Source organism: Drosophila navojoa, chromosome 2 (assembly GCF_054131105.1).
Source record: "Drosophila navojoa isolate 15081-1374.11 chromosome 2, UAZ_NAV_1.0, whole genome shotgun sequence".
Lineage (NCBI taxonomy): Eukaryota > Metazoa > Arthropoda > Insecta > Diptera > Drosophilidae > Drosophila > Drosophila navojoa.
This window is the reverse complement of record NC_142890.1, coordinates 27955371-27973344: the sequence shown is the minus strand read 5'-3', so window position 1 is coordinate 27973344 and position 17974 is coordinate 27955371. Positions and strand designations below refer to the sequence as shown.

Sequence of the window (17974 nt, the reverse complement as noted above, 5' to 3'; positions counted from 1 at the left end):
ACGATTGCAAATCGATAAGTCACGTGATATCGTATTACATATCGGTAGCAGCAAGACGAGTGATTTTTGTATGTCATTCATTTGACATATTAGGTTTTAGATTGAAGGGACTTTGCAAAAATTATTTCTTCAATATATTGAAAAGCTAAAAGTAAGTGACCCATTTTGCCAATTATTCAAGTCAAGTTTATTTATTCTTATTAGGTAGCGTGAGTGTGCTTTATTGCTTCATCATTACCTATCTAGACTTAGAATATTGCAAATAAAAAACTCCTTCGCGCGCTTTAGTATTGTTTTCTGTATATATTAAAAAAAAGCAGATTTTATTTAGCCGTGCTTTAACTGTTCTTATAAATAAAGTGGAGTGTTGTCTTATGAAAATGAAAATAAAGAATATCCTACAAATCAGATACCACGCGAACCGCACGTCCTGCACCTCTAGTATTTCTTAATGGTTTTCCTAATTAAGGCTAAACGTTGTTTGTGCGCTTCAGTGACCGCAGCACGTTTGTACGGACGCAGCTCATCCGTGCCGAAGCCCGGTATCCACATATTATATTTTCGCTCAAAATGCAGTTGTACATCGCGCACCTCGATCTTATTTGATTTGCGATGTTTGGCAAAGGCGCTCGTAGATTTCACAGTATCTTCGACAAAGTCATCGATAATCTGCAGCAACAGTTCCTCAACATCCTCATCCAGTTGCGTGGTGGTGTCCACTTCGCGGACCAGTTCTGTGAGTCGCGGCTTAGTTAACATCTACAATAGAGGAATTATATGTATATATATATATATATATATATTTATATATTTTAACAAAAGCTGGGTTTGTGCTTACAGGTGTATTCTCTGCGCCAGTTGCTGCACTGTGGCTTGTGCCCTTATTACCACTAGTCCCTGCACCAGCGCCACTACCACTGCTACCACCACTACCACCACCACTAACACCAGCAGCAGCGGCTGTTTGAGCCGCTGTTGCGCCACCGTTCTGTGTGGATGAAGAATTACTGTTGTTGTTTGTCATGGGGCTGTGCTGTGAGGGCGATGCCATTGGTGTGTCGTGTTGCCCGCTGTTGCTATCGAGAGTGGTAAAAAGATCCGACATTGCGTTTTCGATAGTTTGTTTTTTTATTAGATACAAATTTTTGCTCTTTATTAATTACTCTACTTAGGCAATGGGATTTAGAATTTGGAAAAAGATGAAACCAAAGCGTTGCAGTTGTGTATCGTTGTTGTTGATTGTTGTGTACTGTAATTAGTGTGTAATAGTGCTTGATTTGTGTGAGAGATAGTTTTAATTGCAAAGTAAAGGTATGCAAAAACAGAGTATAATTTGTGTAATGCCAACCATTTCACATTTACTTTCATTAATTATACGTTTATGTGCTTGCGCCTACATAGCCATTAAATACATTAACAATAAAACACTTACAATTCGACTAATTTATTTGATTTTTAATAATTAAACTTTAAATTTAGTAAGAACAACAAAACAACAAGTACATCTGGCTTGTATGGTGCTGTAAAACAACCAAACATTGCTAAATCTGTATTAGTGTTGGTAGGTTCTGTCTGATAACTATCCGATACTTGGCTGCCATACATCGATTATAAGATACATAATATCACAAAATAACGTCAAATTACTTGATTGCTCTGGTTAGCACAGTATTTTTCTATACCATTTTGATTAATGTAATAGGAATATTTATTATAATTATAATTTGTTGACATAAAGTTGACGCTTCTTAGTAATCGATAACTCATGCAAGCTAGACTTATCGAATATTGTGAAATCGAAACGAAGTTCATTGTCTTGAGTTCAAAGAAGTTTAAATTAAGCATCATATAATAAAACGTATAAAAAATATAATACTTTAAATTCAGTCAAAGGCGAACAAACAAGACAGTCAAAATGTCAACGGAGGCGGCAACACTCATTCCAGATATCAAGGACACAAGTGAGAATGCAGAAATCGAAGACGTCAATAATGACGATTATGTGGACATGACTTTTACGAAGGAAGTACGCCAAGCGACAAAGGATGTGCACAAGTTAACGGATGTCCTGGTCAATGCTAAATTTGCCATTGGTAAATGATCGCGAAGATATAAAAATATCAGTTTTTTATTCAATCATATTTCTGCAGCTCTATCTGATGATGAAGTCTGGTACGATGGCCTTTTGGTCTTCTACGAATTATATAAATTTTTTGAGACGCATTTGCCTGAAAGTCTGCTACCCAAAGAGTTGCATCGTGTCGCTGCGTTTGAGCGTGACTTTGCTTATTTCTATGGCGCCGACTGGAAGAAATCCTATGAGCCGCGTCCAGCTGTCAAGGAATATTTGGCGCACCTGGAAAAGGTGGCGGCCAAAAGCCAGGTGCTACTCTTTGCCTTTGCTTTTCAAATGTACATGGCTCTGATGTCTGGCGGGCAGCTGTTGCAAAAGAAACGCATGATCGCACGAAAGCTCTGGATTTTTCCCAAAGACAATGCTGAACAAGAGGAGCAGCAAAGGCAAGCCGAAGCGGATGCTGCCGCAGCAACAGCCAAAGCAGCAGCCACTGCTGCAGACGATGGCATTACTGAAAACGATCTGCGTGCACGTCCGATGCCGGTGCAGGTAACCATTTCTCAAGTCGGTTGCGAGGCGACATATTTTCCTGTCCGCATAGCCACACTGAAAATCAAGCTGCGTCGCATTTTTAACGAAGTCTATGGTAAACTGAATGAAGAGGAACGTGCCGAGTTTATTGAGGAGAGTCGCAACGTCTTTCGCATGAATATTAAATTGTTACGCACCGTCAAAGGCGTGAATCGTGCTAATCTGAAGAAATTAGCCATTGCGGTTGTTTTTATAGCCGGTATTTATGTGGCTATTAAATTAGCTGTGAAGTGATATGTCGTTTTAAAATATATATATATTTTTTGTTTCATTTAAACTTAGTACACTTATAGTATATATGCTTGTTCGAAACCAAAGGCAATAAAATTTACAGTTGATTAAACTTATATATCCAAAAGACCGCGCCTGTTTATCCACGGCATCAGGAGTTCAAACTGCTTCTTGTAGGCTTCGCTGCTATATAGCTGATCACATATTGCATCGGTTGCTGAGCCGTCTTTGTCAAGTAGATCGGTATCTAGTTCCTCAATGGGATCCCTCAGACATAGAGATAAGGGGCCAATCACAGTGCCAGCAGCTGAAATAGAAAATTGTTAACAATAGCAATCATATCAATATAGAATTAGGTTGGTCAACTCTTAAGTACTTGCCATGTATGGGATGTTTATGTAAAATTATTTGCAATTCCTTCAAGTTGGGAACAAATCCCGTATATTTGAGTAATTGAACGTTCTCTATTAAATTCTCATGATAATATCTGATTAGATAGTCGAATTGTTCGATTTTCAAATTCAATTCTGGCGAAGTCATTAAGAAAAAGTAAAGATCTTGTGCTGGATTGCCATATTTTGTCGCTTGATGATCTATCAAATAGACCTCTTTCACTCTGCCCTCCTGATCGTGCTGGAACATCACATTGTTTATCCACAAATCTCCATGATTTAACACATTAAACTCCAGTTCATCAACCTTCGCATCTTCTATGCATCTGTCAATATAGACTTTGCAGTAGGCATCCTATTCAACGAAAGTCTATTTTTGAATCCGTATTTATTATTAACATACATTTGCCACTTACCAACTTATGGGCATATTCCTCAACGCCCTTGAAGTTATGTTTCATTCTAACAAAACCCTCTCCGATGGATTCGTAGAGTTTTTGGAAAAATTGCCGTGAGTTTTCGCAAATCTTTCCATCATTGTATTTGGATGGATAGGGTCCATTCAGCTCCTTGTATTTAAGTGAGGCTGCATGCCACTGAGCAATCTTCTTTAGTACAGACTTGGTATGGTCCAAGTCAAGGCCTTGTCTGCGATCCGCCATCTCAAAGTCAATTCTCCGAAGATCCTCCATTAGCAAATAGTTGTGCTTGATTGCCTTGTTGAATCTGTAGCTCCTGGGACTAAGCCGAATCGAGTACCCTGCTTCCGTGTATAGCTGCTCAAAGGCTGGCACGTATTTTCCATATACCTCCAACTCCTTAGGAAAATAGTTGGCGATACTACTATCCGCCTGCACTTTCAGCACAAAATCATAGTTCTTTGTACTTTTGTCTGAGAAGTAGTTGGACTTAATCTTGGCTATTGTGTTCAATTAATGCCAGAGTTACCTTTCAGCTGTACTTCTATATTCACTTTGAGCAGTGTGTCGCCATAATTGTCCCCGGGCTTGGTTGCTGTTGTCGAGGCTCCTCCAACAATCTTTTCGAATTGGGGCTCTTGAGCTACAATTAGCTCAGCAAAATCTTGACTATTTAACCAATCCAGATCCAAATCGCTTTGGGATTTGGTTTGTTCAACCGGGCCGATTGAAGGTGCAGCAGCGACTGGCAGGGCCCTTGGTGGTTCGCTAAAAGAAACATAATTATTCTGATTTAAGCACCGATTATGCAGGGCCTAACTTACTAGATCTCCAATAAACCCCGATTGTCCAGCCATTGCAGAATCTGCTCCATGCAATGCTGGTATCGCTTGTTCGTGTACATTTTTTGCTTGAAGTCTACTGCCGCTTCGGTATCTCCGAGGAAGTTCTCAAACGTGGCCGACTCCGTCGGGTCGAGGAGCACCACAGGCAGCACCATATAACAGGCCATGATGGCCCAGCAGCCATATTTATAGGTCTCCATTTGCAGTTCCACCAACTTGGGCACACGCTCCTTGTAGTCAAGCAGCTTGAGATGCTCAACCAGCTGATCGTGATAGTATTTGATGAAATAGTCAAAGTAAGTTAGCTTGTAACTTATGTCCACTGAGGTCATAATAAAATATAGAAGATCTGTGGCAGGGTGGGCATATCTGGGATTCTGGAAATCCACAAAAAGCATATCCATCAGATTTCCAGACTGATCGAACTTGAAAAGTAAATTGTTGACCCAACAGTCTCCATGGTTGATGACATTAAACTCATCCGGTTTTGCCATTCCCAGAGATATAAAATTATCACGCATTTTCTCAAAATACGTTTTCTGAAAGCAAATGTAAATATGAAAGTTAGATGACTTCCAAATCGTTATAAATGATTTTCTTACCAATTTCTTATGATATTTATAGCCGTCTCTATAGTTCTTTACATTCTCAAGGAAAACCTTCTGCGTAGATGCAAACATAGTGTTCAACATGTCCATGGCCTTTTCAACATCTGCTCCAAACATGCCATACATAATACTATCTGTGTATGGTCCATGAATGCTTTTGTAGGCAGCGCTCGCGGCGTGATATTGAGCAAGTTTTCGGAGCACCAGCTCGGCCTGTTGAACGTTGAGGCCCTTTACGCGACTCACATTCTTATAACCATCCTGACCCAGATCGTACATGAGAACGGTGTTTTTAAGTTTGGGCTCGGTTTTGAGACCTTCATTAAATCTGTAGGCGCGGGGTGCAAGGGTTAGATTTAAACCCTTGGACTTGTAAAGCTCCTCGAATTTCGGTATCAAATCTATGTAGACCTCATTCTCAACATCGAAGAAATTGGCCACTTTCAGCATTTCTTGCATTTGTGCAGTGTCATGTGCTACTTTCATCATAAATGAAACTGGTTTTATCGTCTTATCTGGTTGAGAAGTAAAAGAGAAACTATATATTATAATATCGGTTAACAGAGCATAGTTATGGTATGTTCTAAAATAGAATATACATATGTATGTTAGACTATTTGTATACGTTTTCGTGAATGAATCGGCTATGGAACGCTCGTTAATGTATTAGTGCTGCTTTTGGTAAAATGCCTCTGTAATATACCCCTAAACATCTTTAAAACTTAGAGGTACCTTTATAATTTTATGTATATACAATATATGTAATCTCGTCTAAACAATTAGCATTCAGTTCAGTTGTGTGCAGAGGAGTATACGAGCCCCAACCACTAATAATTTGAACACCATGATTTCGATTAATACATATATTTTGTTTAACTTAGTATTTTTTCTAAATTAAATGTATTAGTCATTGCTGGTATATAATATTGTTCCGTTCGCTTGCTAACTCAATATTGTCTTTATTTTGGTAACCTTAGTCAACTTCATCGATCTACATTCTATAAATGATCTCGATCTTAGAATAGGCTTTGTGTCAGGTATTATTTTGCTAGTAGATATTAAAATTAAGAAATAGTTTGTCAATTTTATTCTCTCACTGAGAGAATGTAATGATCTGTCTGCATTAGCTTATTTCACAACGCTGCTCAATATTGAAAGGATGAAGATCAAAACAGGCCATCGCGTGGGGCTCCCCGCAAGTAATTTGTTAGGGATATTGATATATTTTGCAGGTATTTTTTTTACATATGTATGTATCTCAAAATGTTTGTATGTCAAAAAGTATGGTATTAGGCTGATAGTCATTTATCAGACACTCATATTCAAGGGCACTTGGGTCTAAATCCTAACTTAACAAAAGACAAATTGCGCAGCGGGTAGAATCATATATGTATATATGTAGATATATATTCTTATCTGTAAACTTATAAAAGTGTGTATTTAGCGACAGTTGCCGCAGGTTATTAAAGAAATAAAATTTGATAAGAAAACTACCAAGAATGTTGTAGTTATACGAAATCCGTGTTTTTGAGTGAAATGATTGAAATCTTTGGAAGTGCATTGAAATTGAATCGGATATAGCTAGATGCCGATATTCTAGCTGCTATTCCAATCATTATTGAAATACGCAAATATAACATAATAATAATAATAAACAACAATGTAAATGTACATTACACTTACCTTTCAACTCTGCCTCAATTTTTACTCTCAGCATGAGGGTCGCGTAGTTCTCTCCAGCTCCCATGGCGGCTTCCGCATTAAAGCTGCGAATCTCTGAGAAGTGGGGTACATTTTGGGTGAGTATTTCCACAAATTGCGATTCATTAATCCAATTGGGAACGGGCGTCGCATTGACAGCCACTGGAGGTGCCTTTGGAACTGTTGTGACGTTGGTTTCCGACTGCGTCGCGTTCACTGGCGCGATGCTAGCCTCTGGCTTTTTCTTGCTATTACTGAGACCCATCGCAGTTGTAAAAAAAATATATAAATTAATAACGTTGTACAGCAACTGCGCGATATTTCTACGTCTGTACGCTTGGACAAATAATTTTCGACTGAGCTTTGTTATTATATTTACGTTGATTTTATAACCAAGCTTTACTGATAGCCGCTACAACAACTATTTTATCAGCCTTTACTGGCCATTTGAGTACAAAAAAAAAAAAACAACAAAAATAAAATAAAACAATAACAATATGAATTTGTAACAAGCCCCATCAACGACAATTTAATTATAATTTTATAAATGCTAAAAGCAAATAGATAACATATTGCAACAGTATTATTCAATCTAATAGTGGACTGTTGAAATTAACTAGAATGACTTGTTTGAGGTCTATACAACAATGACTTCTACTATATTTGCGCGCATGTCGTATACGTCATATACTATACATGTGGTATACGTCATATAATGCAGTTTTTGTATCTATGCTGCGAATTTCGTACTTGGACTTGGATTAATGTTAATATGAATATAATATAGAGTAGACGAATACAACAATTGTTATTCTCGTCGTTGGATGCAAAAGATCTGATCTGGATTCAATGATCTTGTTGAATCGTCATTAACTATTGATTCTGAAGTTGTCATTTTTAATAGATGCACATCATTCACTCGATATTTTTGTTTCGATATAAGTATACCAAGTATCTCTAGAACTGTATCGAGTAAAGAAAACGATGGTACGCCAAAAGGACAATAAGATGATTTTGATGCCATAATGCAAATTGTAAAATTCAAAGCACATTTCAAAATGTATTCTACGTGGCAATAAGGCATTTAGGAGCTATTGCTCATTATTTGTGTAATGCTAGTCTTATGCAGCGCTACACAGATACCATTGCTCTACATGAAAGCCATACTGGTGAATACAAAGCTGCAAAATTGAATAGCTATTGTATAATTAAGGTTTATATGTACATATATATATGATGTTGACGGTATATCTACTACAGGGATATCACGTCGACGGTGGGATTACAAGATGAATCTCTTTTAAATACTGTATTGGCTGCGCATCTAACTGGATGCATTTTGTAAACTAAAAAACTAAAAAACAAAACAAAAGGCTGGGAATGCTCTTAGCACAGCCGATTTTAGCTATTACATACAAAAGTGGAAATTAAAATGTATATGCGTTTTCTGAGATGTGTTTGTTTTTATACCCTAAACCCATTTTTAATGGGAAGTCAGGGTATACTGGTTTTGTTTTAAAAGTATGTATGAAAGTATATATTCTTGATCATAGCGACGAGCTCAGCAGTCGATTTAGCCCTGTTCGTCCATCCGTCTATCCGAATGCTCGAGCGCGTCGATCTCAGAAAATATAAGAGCTAGAGATGAAAGTTTTACTTTCTTACTTGTTTTTTTTTTTATAAATTAATCTGATTTCCTATTTCGCATTTTTTTTTCAATTCAAATCTTATAATTTTCTTTATTTACAAAAAAATATCTGTACATTTTGTTTCATATATTTACTTTTATTATTAATAATTAAATAACGAAATGTGTTTAAAGCTCGCTATAACATAAATATTCACAAGCGTTCCCATCAAGTTTTACTCAAGATCTAAGAGGCCTTTGCTATTTAGCCAAGGATATATCGCCTCAGCATGTTTACGAAATCTGTCACTGCAATAGAGCTTATTTTTAAACTCTTTGCTTTCCTCATCTGTGCGCATCATGGTATCAAGGCTCGCATTTTCGGTGGGATCGAGCAGTACCACAGGCATTATGAACGCTGTTGTAGTCACGGCACTCAAGGGATTCTTCAGCAGAATGGTGTGGAGTTCGGTGAGCGTTGGTATGTGTCGGGGATACTTAAGCAGCTCCAGATTTCGCTGCAGCTCGGTGTGATAGTAGCGTATAAAGTAGTCGAATTTCTCAAGCTTTATATCTAGACTAGGTGAGGACAGTAGTAGGTAATACAAATCCAAGGCGGGAGTGCTGAATACTGATCTCTGGAAGTCCACAAAGAGTGTGTCCGTAATCTCGCCCTCTGCATCGTATTTGAACATCACATTGTTTGTCCAGCAATCACCATGATTGAGGCAATTGAATTGGGTTTCATCATATACGCCTGCTTTCATTTCACAATCGAAAATATTGTTAAGTATCTTGGCCTGTGGATGAAAAGGAATTATAAATATTTGAATAGAGTACAAAATATGTATCTTAATATTTAATTAGTATATTCATTTGGTATTTATCCTTTAGCTATAGTATTATTAACTTACCACCTTATCGCCAAAGACTTCGCTGCCCTTAAAGCTTCGCATGGCTTTTACATTTGAATCAATTAAGGCTTTTGACATGTCATTTTCAAATACGGGACGCATGCTTTCTTTGTAGATCGATTTATCCAGGCAGTCAGCATAGCGGCCCTTGGTTACATAGAGCTGTGCAGATGCGGCATGCAGCAGGGCCAATTTGGCCAACACCTGCTCCGTTTCCTTTACACTCAGTCCTTGCAGGCGATTTGCGTTTTTGTATCCCGCTGGACGAAGATTCTGCAAGATAATGTGATCGCAGTCAGGTGCACTCGGCAGGCTATAATTCTTGGGAGCAAAGACAACGGATTGTCCGCACTGCTTGTATAGCTCCTCCAGCTGCGGAATGACTTCGGTGTACATGGATATTTCTTTCTTGAATGTGAGCATTATGTCCAGAATCTCTGCATTTTTCGCTGGTGGAACTTTCACCATGAAAGATTTACACAGTGTGTGACCATGAACTGTTTGATAATCAATATCGACAGAGAGCATTATGGAGGAGTAGTTATCCCCCGCTTCGGTGGCTTTCTTAACACGGAAATCCCGAATATCCTTGAAGTCAGGAAGTTCTGCTTTGAGCAGCTCTAAGAAATGGTCTTTGCTCACCCATGAGGGTATATTTGAGTCTATCTCGACTTTCTCAGTTGAGGGAGTTGTTGACACAGCTGCAGCTTGGAGTGATTGAGGTGGTTCGCTAAAGAAACAAGAATATTGTATACTCAGCTTTGCATTACGGTTATATAGTGTTACTTACTAGATCTCTAATAAGCCCCGATTATCCAGCCATGGTAGAATCTGTTCAATGTACCGTTTGTATCGTTTGTTCGTGTACATTAGCTTCTTGAAGTTTGCACCGGTCTCACTGTCACCGAGGAAGTTCTCAAACGTGGCCGACTCCGTCGGGTCGAGGAGCACCACAGGCAGCACCATATAACAGGGCATGATGGCCCAGCTGCCATATTTATAGGTCTCTATTTGCAGCTCCACCAACTTGGGCACACGCTCCTTGTAGTCAAGCAGCTTGAGATGCTCAACCAGCTGATCGTGATAGTATTTGATGAAATAGTCAAAGTGAGTTAGTTTATAGCTTATGTTCACTGAGGTCATAATGAAGTATAAAAGATCCTGGGAAGGATGGCCGTATCTGGGATTTTGGAAATCCACAAAAAGCATATCATGCACCTTTCCAGACTCATCAAATTTGAAGAGAAAATTGTTGACCCAACAATCCCCATGGTTAATAACATTAAATTCATCAGGCTTAGGCATGCCCATTTCAATAAACGCTTTGTTTATTTTCGAAAAATATGTTTCCTGAAATTTAAAATTACAATGTTTTAGAATATGTATTAATATATGCATTTATGTAATAAATTGATGTACTACATACCAACTTCTCGTGATATTGCTCGCAGTTTTCAAAGTTTTGTAGATTATTTAGGAAAATTTTCTGCGTGGACACAAACATACTCTCCATCAGAGCTAGAGCTATCTGAGGATCTTTACCAAACATGCCATACGTAATACTATCTGTGTATGGTCCATTAATGCTTTTGTAGACAGCGCTCGCGGCGTGATATTGAGCAAGTTTACGGAGCACCAGCTCGGTCTGTTCTATGTTGAGGCCCTCGAGGCGATTGGCGTTCTTATAACCATCCTGACCCAGATCGTACATGAGAACGGTGTTTTTGAGTTTGGGCTCGGTTTTGAGGCCTTCATTGAATCTGTAGGCGCGGGGTGCAAGGGTTAGATTTAAACCCTTCGACTTGTAAAGCTCCTCGAATTTCGGTATTAAATCAATGTAGACCTCATTTTCAACATCGAAGAAATTGGCCATTTGCAACATTTCTTGCATTTGAGCAGTGTCATGTGCTACTTTCATCATAAATGAACTGTGTTTGATGGTATTATCTAATTTAAAAATTATAATCAATATAGTGAATTATATAAATAATAATCATATTGTAATAAATATACAAGAATTGATTTCATTCCGCAAAAAAATTAGTATACGTATAGGGTTTTTCTGCCTCTTTAACGAATCTAACAGCCTTTTCACATATTTATTCAATTATTTGCTATTTATTTTTCCATCTCATGATCCAATAGCCATAGCCATAGCTGAAATTATACATTTCGGCCTCCATAGAGGAACCTAGTATTCATAATCTTATCTAAGAATGTATTGGCGTGTGCAGACCTCCTGCCATTATAGCCAATTTAATTTTAGCATTCAGTCATTTCATTCATACATTGAATCGGATTTGTTAATCACTCATTTCTACGTGTTACTAACCTTTGAGCTCTACATCGATTTTCACTCTTAGCATGAGGGTCGCATAGTTCTCGCCAGCTCCCATAGCGGGCTTTACATTAAATGAGTGAATTTTGGAAAACTGGGGCACAGTTTGAGTGAGAATTTCCACAAATTGTGCTTCGTTAATCCACGCGGGGATGGGCACTGCACTCACAATCACTGGAGCTGCATTTGGCTTTACCTCGACCGGTGTTTTGTTTACATTTGTGTTAGAGTCCTTCACAGGGTCTGGATTGGGTTTGCTGGCGGCAGATTCCACTTCATACTTCTTTTTTGACTTGCTAGAGCTAAGACCCATTGCTGATCTTCAATACAAATATTTAGCGATTTAAAAACGTCTGCACGGTTAGACAAATAACTTTCAACTGAGCATTTGTTATACCATTTACGTCGATATTTATAGCCAGCTTTTACTGATAACTGCTGATAAAATTAATCATTTTGTTGACTGGTGGCATAAAACTAAAATTTATTGTGTCACCATTTCAATAGTTTATGATTATCAAATCTATTGTCAAATATTTAGTCTTTTAATAGCGAATTACAAGTTGGTTTCCCATATATGTATATTATGAATATAACAACATATATCTTATATATGAGAAGTCAAAGCTACAAAGCCACAGGAAACTCAATAAATATTTTCCTACTAAAGCTCACTATACAGATCTATAAAGATCTCATACATATTATAACAACCTGTCCATCTCAATCATTTTATGAAACTGGCAATTAATATAGATCATTTAATATAATGTAATTTCAACCGTATCGAATTGCTTATAAATCGATTGTTGGTAGAATCACAATGACTATGTACAATTTTTATAATAGTAGAACTTGCCCCATAATTTGCTCGGCTATCTAATCGCAATACATGCAATTTTACTACTGATTCTATTTATACAAATAAGTGTGCGAACTACATTTGTGTGTGCGTCAGTGATTGTAGATTAAAATGTAGCTCACTTTTTTGTGTTTCTAAAAGGTCTATGACCGTATGATTTTTTAAATCTTACCATTTATTAGTATTACGATACGAAATATATTTAAAAATAAATTTTGATTAGGATCTGGGTTTATTACTCTAACGACAAATTGAAAATTGTTAATAAATAATTAATAATTAAAGTTCATTTGAATAACCCGAACTCTTGAATCTGTAATCTTAATCTGAAAAGCTTATTTATCGAACTGAATGCTACAAATCCAGCAGACCACGATTATCCAGCCAGGGCATTATTTGTTCTATATTTTCTTTATAGCGCACATTCGTATATAACTGGCTCTTGTATTCCTTCGACTCTTCACTCTGATCTAATAGAACGATGGGTAACACCATCACGGAGGCTGTAATCGCCCATATACCATATTTATAGAGTTGCATATGGAGTTCACTCAAGGTGGGCAACCGATCCTTATATTTCAGTAATTGCAAATGCTCGATCAACTGATCGTGATAATACTTAATGAAATAATCAAAATGCGTTAGCTTGTAATCTATGTGCACCGAGGACATGAGAAAGTTGAGCAAGTCTGTCGAAGGATGGCCATATTTTGGTAGCTGAAAGTCCACAAATTTCATGTCCTTCAGATTGCCATCGTTATCGAATTTAAATAGTAAATTGTTTATCCAACAATCCCCATGATTGATAACATTAAACTCACTGTCATCAAAGACGCTAAGACTTAAAAATTTGCTGCTCATCTTGGCAAAAAGTTTTGACTAAAATACAAAATGATACAATATAAAATTGGACTGAGGTTCGCCTCTACTTACAAACTTATGGTAGTATCTGTCGCCATTTTTAAAGTAGTAGATATTTTCTAAAAACATTTTCTTAAACGGACCCATTATACCCTCTAATATGGATAAAGCTCTGTCCTTGTTCGATGCAAACATAGTCTGCGTAAAGAGCTCCGGATATGGGCCGTAGAGCGATCTACATTGTGCACTAGCTGCATGATACTGGGCCAGTTTGCGTAAGACCAACTTGGTCTGTTCCACATTAAGGCATTCCAGGCGGTTCACATTCCTATAACCATCCTGGCTCAGATCGTGCATGAGCACCGTATTCACCAGTTTCGGTTCCTTTCTCAGGCTCTCCGAGAATTTGAAGGCACGTGGAGCGAAGGTGATGTTCAGACCTATTGACCTATAAAGTTCCTCAAACTTGGCAATTAGTTCCGTGTAGGCAGCGTTCTCAACGGTAAAGAAGTTCACCGTCTTTAGCATCTGTTGCATTTTTGCTGATTCGTGGGGTACTTTCATCATAAAAGCCAATGACTTTGTGGATTTATCTTAAGAGCAAAATAAAAGACAATTCAAATAAAGCAATTTCATGAGTTGTGACTAACCTGTTAGCTTCACGTCTATGGCTATTCGCAGTATCAATGAGGAATAGTTTTCACCCGCACTTGTGGCGGGCGATATATTAAAATTTTGAATTTTGGAAAACTGTGGCACATTGGCACTCAGGATTTCTAAAAATTGTTTCTTGTGGATCCAATCTGGTACTAAATTCGCATCGATAAGTTTTGGCGCCTTTAACTGAGGACTGATCTCTGCATTGGCATTTCGTACCCTTTCCGTAGGGATGGGCTTCTGGAAATTGCTTGGTTTGTTTTTAGTATTCTGTGTTTTATAATTCTGTATTTTCTTCGAACTGCTCTGACCCATGTTGCTACATTGAGCTAAATACAGAAACTTTTACAACTATAGAGGAATAGATAAGAGGAGGCAAACACACATTATTAATGAAGCTGGAATAGATATATTTCCAATGATTGAATTTAATCTATTCCGCTGACAACTCGGCTTGGTAATCACCTACATTATTCAACGCATGATCGTTTATGCGACTCATACAAATGATTTTATGCCCATATTCAAATGGCAAAACGTAAATCTTTTTCAGTATAAATATTCATTAAAGAGTGTAAATTACGAATAAGCTATGCTCATTATCTTCGATTTCACAGTTCTGTGTATCCTATAGACACTTACTGACATAACTTTTTATTTTCTGCACCAGTTGACAGTCATATTAATCTAATTAACATGACTAGGCCGGTATACTCCTCATGTTTCTGTTTTATTCCGTTTATTACTGAAATTTCTATTGTTTACTTTCCATTTTTGAGCCTACTATTTACAAATTTCTAAAATGACAAATGAAAAGTAACTTAAATCATTTTTGATTACAACATTGTTTTATTGAATTTTAGAATAAACTATAACATTTTTTTATTCTTGAATTGTGGAGCTTATTTGTAAACAGTAAATACTTCCATCCTCTTTCTTTTCTTTTCCAATTCCTTGTAGGTCATCGACGTCGCATTGGGTCTATAGCAGGTGTCCTTTGTATTTAATAGAGCAGCTTTTTCCGAAGTCTTTTCAGGCAGTCTCCTATAGTGATCCATTGCAGAATGCGAATTCGATACAAAAAACGCTTTAATCATCCTCATTACTATGAGAATGCTAACTGTTTGATCTTTCAGAAAGTAAATTAATTTATACGAAAATTATTGTCATAGGTCTTGCTAAAATTAGACATCAAAAGCTTTCTCTTTCAACAAGTTACACGGAAATGCCCCTAATCTTATCTTTATCTAATAAAATTTCTCAATTCTGCGAAACGTATTAAATTTTTTTGGTCAAATGATGAAATTGATGATGAAATCAATGGTAGCACTGAGAAAGATTCTTATCGAAAAAGCTCTTCAATAAGCTGCTTCAGCCGGGATTACGTAAGCAATTAAAAACAATTATCAGCTGTAAACCTGTTATACCCTGAAACCATTGTAATTGCAATTTTAGGGTATATTGATTTTGTGCAAACGAATATAACAAATAAAAGGAGGCAGCAGATAAAGCAGATATTCTTGATCAAGACATCGAATGAGGGGTGGATATTTAGTATAAGAAAGGCTTAGAATACTTTTTCAAGAGCGTTTCATCTTGCTGTATCCGAATCAGAAAACAGAATAGAATAAGTCACCAATACCAGAAGTGAAATCTTTCCCTATTATTTCGCGCATTTCTTAAACTCCAACGACAAGTTGATTCATGAATACCAAATTCTTTTGCACTCTGATATTAGTGATTACTACTTTATAAACTGCATGCCTCTATACATATACTCTATATCCATATACAATAGTATGTCGTAAATCAAATATATTATGCATTGTTCGTGGGTTTGTTCTATTTTGGTTAATCCAGATATAGAAAAAATTCTTTGGCGTGTGCCATTCATTGTCAGAAAAATAATACGAAAATACGACTAGAATTTTTTTTTTTTTTTTGTGATAACAAGCGATAGCTTGGTCTTGTGCCACCTTATCAGGTAAACTTGATTACAAAACTGCGTTCTTGAAGTGGGCAGATGGCAACAATTGTTGATAAAGGCTAATCATACTTATTTATTTCGGTTATTCTCTGTTGAATCATAATGACTATAATAATTTGCGACAACTTATCCTTTATCGATACAAATTGATTTTGATGTATATATATTTCGGATTTTCGATACTTCACTCCTTTCGTTACTTGCAAAAAACATAGTTTACATAGTAAGGACTTTGCCTTGCCAATATTAATTTAATTTTTATCTTCTTCTTTGATATATATCTCCCAAATTTGTACATTTATCTAGAATTAGATATCACAGTTGCCTCTAATTTAATTTCCAGTCTTGTACACAAATAGGCCGCGATTGTGTGCCCATGGCAGCAGCTGTTTGTATTCCTGTACCACAGTGCGATGTCCAAACATGGTCGTCCTCAGTTGATCGCCTTCGCTCTCCTGGTCCATCATTGTATCCATGTTCGCCTTTTCGCTGGGATCGATGAGCAGGAGAGGCAGCAGAAGTGATATAACAGGGTAAACTACAATATTTGTTAAAAAAAATATCAATACAAATGAATGAGTATAACAATACGAGTTATTTATCAGATTTTCGCTCACCCCAATCGCCATGATTTAAGATTGCAATGTGCAGTGCCGTCAGTGTTGGCATTGGCTGGGTGTAATCCAAAAGTTTGAGGTATTCAACTAGTTTGCTGTGATAGTAAAAAACGAAGTAGTCAAATTTCGAGAGCTTAAGCTCAAATGAAACCGAAGAGAGCAAAACGTAGATCAAATCCTGTGCGGGGGAGCAATATCGACTCATTTGCAGATCGATAAAGTATGTTTCTGTAATTTCTCCATGTTCGTCATATTGGAACATGATGTTATTGCAATGCAAGTCGCCATGATTGAGGCAACAGAACTCGTCCTCAAACTTGGGCGCACGGGCCTGGAACATATCTGGTGCGTTGGAAGTATAGGTTTGCTATAATGGAGTTACATGGTAATCGTTCGTTAAATACAGGGGTTTCAATTAAAGTTAACTTACCAATTCACTCTCCATATAAGCAGCGTTGTACAGTGGCAGCGCTTTGATCAGAGAGTTTGCTTGCGTCTCACGGAATTCCTTGAACTTGTCCTCCTCACTGCAAAGATTTCGATCGTACATTTCCGGATAGGCGCCTCTCACTTCAAAGCGAACTGCAGATGCTGCATGAAACTGAGCCAATTTATCGAGAGCCGCTCTAGTATGCGCCATATCGAAGCCCATCTGGCGATTCACATTCTTAAAACTTCGATTTCCCAAATCTTCCAAGATGATCAACTCGGCACTGGCGGGATTCGTTGGCTGATAGTATCTGGGACCAAATGATAACTCTTTGTTCTTTTTCATGAACATTTGCTCAAACTCGGGTATATAGCTGCTATAGGTTAGCTTCTCCTTATCAAAGATCTTCCAGCTGGCAATCATATCTCGTGTGCTTGAAGTGGTGGGCAACAATTTACCTATGTATGAAGTTGATGTTTGGCTTCCGTCTTTAAGATGTATATATATGTAGTATTTGGAACTTGATACGTTTCTTTAAAGCTTCTACTGACCATTCAACTCCACGATAATCTTCACACGCACTACCAAACATGTAAAGTTTTCGCCCTCGCCACTTGTTTGCACCACCTCAAAATTTTTGATGGCTTTGTAGTCTTTAAAGTCACGTTGCAGGAATTCTATAAACATATGCTCATCTAACCAACTTGGAAAGGCTAGCAACTTTTGTTCGTCTGCCTTTGCCATGATGGTTCCTATGGAAAATATTGGTCTATACTGAGAGTTTATTTATAGATACTACAAACATTGCGCTCGCTCT

At 37.4% G+C, this 17974-nt stretch overlaps 6 protein-coding genes across 8 annotated transcripts; 1 reads left to right on the top strand and 5 right to left on the bottom strand.

Moving 5' to 3' along the window:
* Window positions 1-172: 172 nt before the first annotated feature.
* On the bottom strand, window positions 173-1576 carry Taf12 (TATA-box binding protein associated factor 12). 2 transcript variants are annotated; one of them, XM_018112743.3, is made up of 3 exons: window positions 1433-1576; window positions 839-1076; window positions 173-759 (listed from the first exon to the last, which is right to left on the bottom strand). In XM_018112743.3, the coding sequence occupies exons 2-3, from the start codon at window positions 1049-1051 to the stop codon at window positions 439-441; spliced, it is 534 nt and encodes a 177-aa protein (XP_017968232.1). In that variant the 5' UTR covers window positions 1052-1076; window positions 1433-1576; the 3' UTR covers window positions 173-438. The 2 variants fall into 2 exon arrangements, with proteins under 2 accessions (XP_017968232.1, XP_017968231.1); XM_018112742.3 differs by having other exon boundaries at window positions 839-1249; window positions 1433-1568.
* Window positions 1577-1714: 138 nt separating this feature from the next.
* Window positions 1715-3026, top strand: Ho (Heme oxygenase). Its single transcript, XM_018112740.3, has 2 exons — window positions 1715-2093; window positions 2151-3026. The coding sequence occupies exons 1-2, from the start codon at window positions 1916-1918 to the stop codon at window positions 2900-2902; spliced, it is 930 nt and encodes a 309-aa protein (XP_017968229.1). The 5' UTR covers window positions 1715-1915; the 3' UTR covers window positions 2903-3026.
* LOC108659696 (uncharacterized) lies at window positions 2224-7170 on the bottom strand. The gene is made up of 7 exons (XM_089265489.1): window positions 6847-7170; window positions 5158-5678; window positions 4535-5094; window positions 4240-4478; window positions 3708-4183; window positions 3280-3646; window positions 2224-3206 (listed from the first exon to the last, which is right to left on the bottom strand). The coding sequence occupies exons 1-7, from the start codon at window positions 7127-7129 to the stop codon at window positions 3013-3015; spliced, it is 2640 nt and encodes an 879-aa protein (XP_089121615.1). The 5' UTR covers window positions 7130-7170; the 3' UTR covers window positions 2224-3012.
* A 1487-nt stretch (window positions 7171-8657) lies between these two features.
* LOC108654367 (uncharacterized) lies at window positions 8658-12118 on the bottom strand. The gene is made up of 5 exons (XM_018105647.3): window positions 11738-12118; window positions 10832-11352; window positions 10196-10755; window positions 9406-10135; window positions 8658-9291 (listed from the first exon to the last, which is right to left on the bottom strand). Exons 1-5 carry the CDS (start codon window positions 12054-12056, stop codon window positions 8728-8730), a joined length of 2694 nt encoding a protein of 897 aa, XP_017961136.1. The 5' UTR covers window positions 12057-12118; the 3' UTR covers window positions 8658-8727.
* A 745-nt stretch (window positions 12119-12863) lies between these two features.
* LOC108659697 (uncharacterized) lies at window positions 12864-14896 on the bottom strand. Of its 2 annotated transcripts, none has more exons than XM_089265707.1 (4): window positions 14770-14896; window positions 14117-14474; window positions 13539-14059; window positions 12864-13484 (listed from the first exon to the last, which is right to left on the bottom strand). In XM_089265707.1, exons 2-4 carry the CDS (start codon window positions 14436-14438, stop codon window positions 12960-12962), a joined length of 1368 nt encoding a protein of 455 aa, XP_089121833.1. In that variant the 5' UTR covers window positions 14439-14474; window positions 14770-14896; the 3' UTR covers window positions 12864-12959. The 2 variants fall into 2 exon arrangements, with proteins under 2 accessions (XP_089121833.1, XP_017968226.1); XM_018112737.3 differs by having other exon boundaries at window positions 14766-14894.
* A 1471-nt stretch (window positions 14897-16367) lies between these two features.
* On the bottom strand, window positions 16368-17958 carry LOC108659703 (uncharacterized). The gene is made up of 4 exons (XM_018112746.3): window positions 17709-17958; window positions 17158-17645; window positions 16728-17094; window positions 16368-16648 (listed from the first exon to the last, which is right to left on the bottom strand). The coding sequence occupies exons 1-4, from the start codon at window positions 17899-17901 to the stop codon at window positions 16443-16445; spliced, it is 1254 nt and encodes a 417-aa protein (XP_017968235.1). The 5' UTR covers window positions 17902-17958; the 3' UTR covers window positions 16368-16442.
* Between the last annotated feature and the right edge of the window lie 16 nt (window positions 17959-17974).